This window comes from Populus trichocarpa, chromosome 8 (genome assembly GCF_000002775.5).
Source record: "Populus trichocarpa isolate Nisqually-1 chromosome 8, P.trichocarpa_v4.1, whole genome shotgun sequence".
Lineage (NCBI taxonomy): Eukaryota > Viridiplantae > Streptophyta > Magnoliopsida > Malpighiales > Salicaceae > Populus > Populus trichocarpa.
In genome coordinates, this window is record NC_037292.2 from 15,832,034 (window position 1) to 15,835,935 (window position 3,902).

Sequence of the window (3,902 nt, forward strand, 5' to 3'; positions counted from 1 at the left end):
ATCCTAGCCAAATAGGAAGTCCACAAGTCAAAAGAAAGTAAATAACAAAATTCATACAGCCACTGTTAACCAGTATCGTGATGCCTTCCCGAACTCCAGTTGACCTGAAATTTTAATCCAAGGTAGGACCACATGTTAGGAGACTCCACGTAACATTTCAACCCGATCCAACGATTGGATTGAGAATTATGACTATTGCTGTAAAACTGGATAGTTGCATATTTTACGTCAAAATCCGAATTTGACCTTGCCTGGATCATATCATTCCCTCTGTCTTCAAGATGATTCGTCCTCGAATCATCAACAAGTTGAATGGAAAATTCCTTAGCCTCATTTTGAAGCCTTTGGAGTTCTTTTCTTGCCAACAATCGTCACCAACAACTTTCGATGAAAGTAGCGGCTGTTCTATTTCGTATTTTATCATTGCATCATTTTTTCGCCTCTCTTTCTGAAGCTTGCTACGCATTGACTGTGGGTTAACTCTGGAAAACTATATTGCAGAACTATATTTACAAATTCCAATGCCTCTTATTTTAGTTATAGGTTAACTCTGGGTCAAGGTTTTCAAACCTGATTGTCAGCTTTCTTAAACGCAAAAACAAACAGGGTTGGGAGACAATTTAAGAGAGAGAATTCTAGCTATTAAAAACAAAGTTTCCTAGCTAATTTGGAGCATGAAGTTTCGGCAAAGCCTTTAAGAAAAACAAAGGGGATGTTTGAGCCATGCATGGGATTTCAAGCAAGAGGACTTTGTTTTGTGATGATTTTTATTTATTTTAGTGTTGAACATTATTGGTTTTGAACTTTATTCTAAATTGAATTTGTTTAGGTCTATTAGACATAGTTTAATGATTTGTTTTAGTATTAAACTTGTGTTAGATGATTACTAGTTATGGTCCTTTAACTTGTAACCCAAAAATGATACATTAGAGTTATTTAGAAGGGACTATATATTGCTTTTATAGCTATAGGTTTCGATAGCTATGATGATTTAAATAAACATGATTTTCCCTTTGTTTTGCATGTTGCAAACTTTTATTTGCATGGACAAAAATCATATACCGATTTATTAAAAATTAACTAACTTCATGATATCATTTACATACTTCAAATTCTTAGATACATGATTATCTCTAATTCACGTTTATTTTTCAGTACTTTTATTTCTTAGGAGTTACTTATATATTTGAGTTTCAAACTTGATATTCAGTTTTTTTAAGTTGATTTTTAATTTTGTTATGGGTTACATGATCACGAGATTTACATCTCCCATCACTTCTATCTTGAAATAGTATTTGATATTAATCAAATGCTATAAAAAGAATTGTTTTCAAGATTCTCATTCTTTACCTTGATAAAGGCACCGCAAACAAAGACAAATTATGCGAATGGGACCTCGTTACAATAGCATCTCCATCATATTGGAGAACTTCTTGACACCTCATAGTGACAAGTATTCTTCGTAAGCAAATTTGGACCACCATAATGGAAGACCTGAACTTAATCCTCTCATTATGAACTCCTTTTAGCCAATCGAAAAACTCGCACATGCCGCCCCCTGCTCTTGCATAATCAAAATGCTACCACAGATCACGGGACTAGCACAATCACACAAGACAAATTAAATTCTCAAACCCATCAAGCATTCCCGTAGCATACTAGAAATTTCAGTATTTTGACTCACGTTTCCTTTCCCGGACAAGTAAAAGAAAGAAAAAAACAATAAGGCAAAAAGCTATTGGATGCTCTCTCCATAACTTTTTTCAAAGAGAAAAAAGAATAGTAATAAGAAAGCATTGCATTACATATTTCCTTGAATTCATAGCTTTGAAAGATGATGCAATGAACTTATGCCGAATCATTGCCTGACTTGGGTTCTTCCTTAGCCTTGGGAGGGACAGAAGGAGAAGGAGCCTCCTCTAATCCCATCTCAGATCTGAGATCATCAATGCTCTGTTCCAACTCATCTATCCTGGTGCCCATTTCATCGAGTGCATTGCAGTCAAGGAAACCAGCGCTTGGTTACATTTGCATCATATTCACATTTAAGCAACATACTCTGAGCATCACCAATTTTATCCCATGGTACTTAGAGAAAGTCCACCATTCAATAAGAAATTTCAAAATATTGTATTTTAAAGCATGGAAAACAGCCTTAAATATTCTGTCCAGAAAAATAAATAAAATTTTGATTTCAACATCACAATAATATCCATACAAAATGAAGATTTAGGCGACCAGCTCAGATGGACACAGCAATTGAGATTGCAGGGTACCAAAGTGGACTATATTGACCAACTGAAATACCAAGTAGACTTCTCACAAATACCATGGAGTACCAATGAAATTATTCCATTTCACTGGGATGTAAACTTATCCCCTTAATAAGTATTAAGCTACTCAAATAATAACGGAACTACCCTTCAAGATAACTACACCCTATGCATTTAGCAAATGAAATGAGAAAAAGGATATTCTTTGTAATGATGGAGTCAGACATTGTCTGGAACCTGGATTGCTGCAAAAGGCAAAGGTAAACTTAAGCATATTCCCTTAGATATGCTAATGTCAAATGTAAATCATCAGTGATTTTGCAAATAAGAAACTCACCATCTGCTGAAGCAAATTTTGCACCTGCACAAAATCGATAAAAAAGATCAGCCAAAGCCAAAGCCACACCTTCAACCACTCTAACCAGACAACTCCACTATAGCCATTTCCCACAAACAGGCACGGCACAAAATTTAACCAAATAATACTAAACGAAAGGCACTTGCAACTATACCCCTAGCTGCCTTGCTCTAGCACACACTAACTAAACTAAATGCAGTTCAAAATCCAAAATTCAAACCATCAACAGCAATAACCCACGACTCGACACAACCTCCATAGCATAAAAGTCCACGATAAAAGAATTATCATACTGAAACACGGGTTTTATATCTCATTTGCTCAAGAAATCATTCTTAAGGCAACACGGAAAAAACCCATAAATTTATTTGATCTAATTGCATGGGTTAAATAAATATTCTTGAAATTGTGTTGAAGAACTTACAAAAGCAGTCATATCAGCAGTGCTTTTTTTCGCATCATCAGCATCATGCCCATCCTGCCAAACAGTAAAAAATCTTACTAAAATATGATAATTTCGCATTGCAACAATAGAATTCTTCGCAAATCTCAAGGTTACAATAAAATATGGAAAACAATCAGCCAGAATCGACAATTTTCTTTAAGCAATTCAATTTTTACTGTAGAAACCGTAATGGAGTATGATACGAAGGGCGCAAATTGCTTGAGATGATGGATTCACAGAGATTTACCATTTTTTTTTTTGCTAGCGTTCTTCTTTAGTGCCGTTGAAGTTTAACTATGCAGAGCAATATTTTAAAAAACGCGAGTTAATTCTTGAAATTTTATGACTTTTACATGTTAACGTCTATTTAACATGTTAAGTTAAATTAAAACTTAAAAATTAGTAAAATTAATTAAATTTGATAAAATTAGACTCTAGTAATCGGTATCTTAACATTTTTATTGTTTTAAATTTATATCTTGTAAAATTTGTGCAATCTAATAATCAAGAGCTTGATTTTGACTATAATTATTATAATTTTTTTTACGATATAAGTTATTTGTGGATTTCATTTCCGTAAAATTAAAATACATATTCATTCTTCACAATTTCTTATGTAAACTATTAACATATCAATTAGCATATTACTCTGTTTAAGCTAACAAATATATAGAATAAAAGTTGTAAATTGACATGAACTCTTGGAGTAATTAATATTAAATGGCCTAGCAAAATTTGAAGGGACGCGTTTCTTATAAATAGCGAAGTAAGTGAGTTGATTTGTCCAAAAAGTAGATGAATCAATATGAATAAAATAAAGGTGTTT

At 33.3% G+C, this 3,902-nt stretch overlaps 1 protein-coding gene across 1 annotated transcript; it reads right to left on the minus strand.

Annotated features, from left to right (window-relative positions):
- Window positions 1-1,599: 1,599 nt before the first annotated feature.
- Window positions 1,600-3,408, minus strand: LOC18111032 (heat shock factor-binding protein). The gene is made up of 5 exons (XM_024607927.2): window positions 3,324-3,408; window positions 3,056-3,109; window positions 2,611-2,634; window positions 2,476-2,518; window positions 1,600-1,991 (listed from the first exon to the last, which is right to left on the minus strand). The coding sequence occupies exons 1-5, from the start codon at window positions 3,324-3,326 to the stop codon at window positions 1,849-1,851; spliced, it is 267 nt and encodes an 88-aa protein (XP_024463695.1). The 5' UTR covers window positions 3,327-3,408; the 3' UTR covers window positions 1,600-1,848.
- Between the last annotated feature and the right edge of the window lie 494 nt (window positions 3,409-3,902).

Coding starts and splice junctions, on each gene's coding strand:
- LOC18111032 (XM_024607927.2), bottom strand. Junction 2,519..2,610: donor AAAATTTGCTTCAGCAGATG/GTGAGTTTCTTA, acceptor TGCCTTTTGCAG/CAATCCAGGTTCCAGACAAT. Junction 1,992..2,475: donor TGACTCCATCATTACAAAGA/ATATCCTTTTTC, acceptor ACTGCAATGCAC/TCGATGAAATGGGCACCAGG.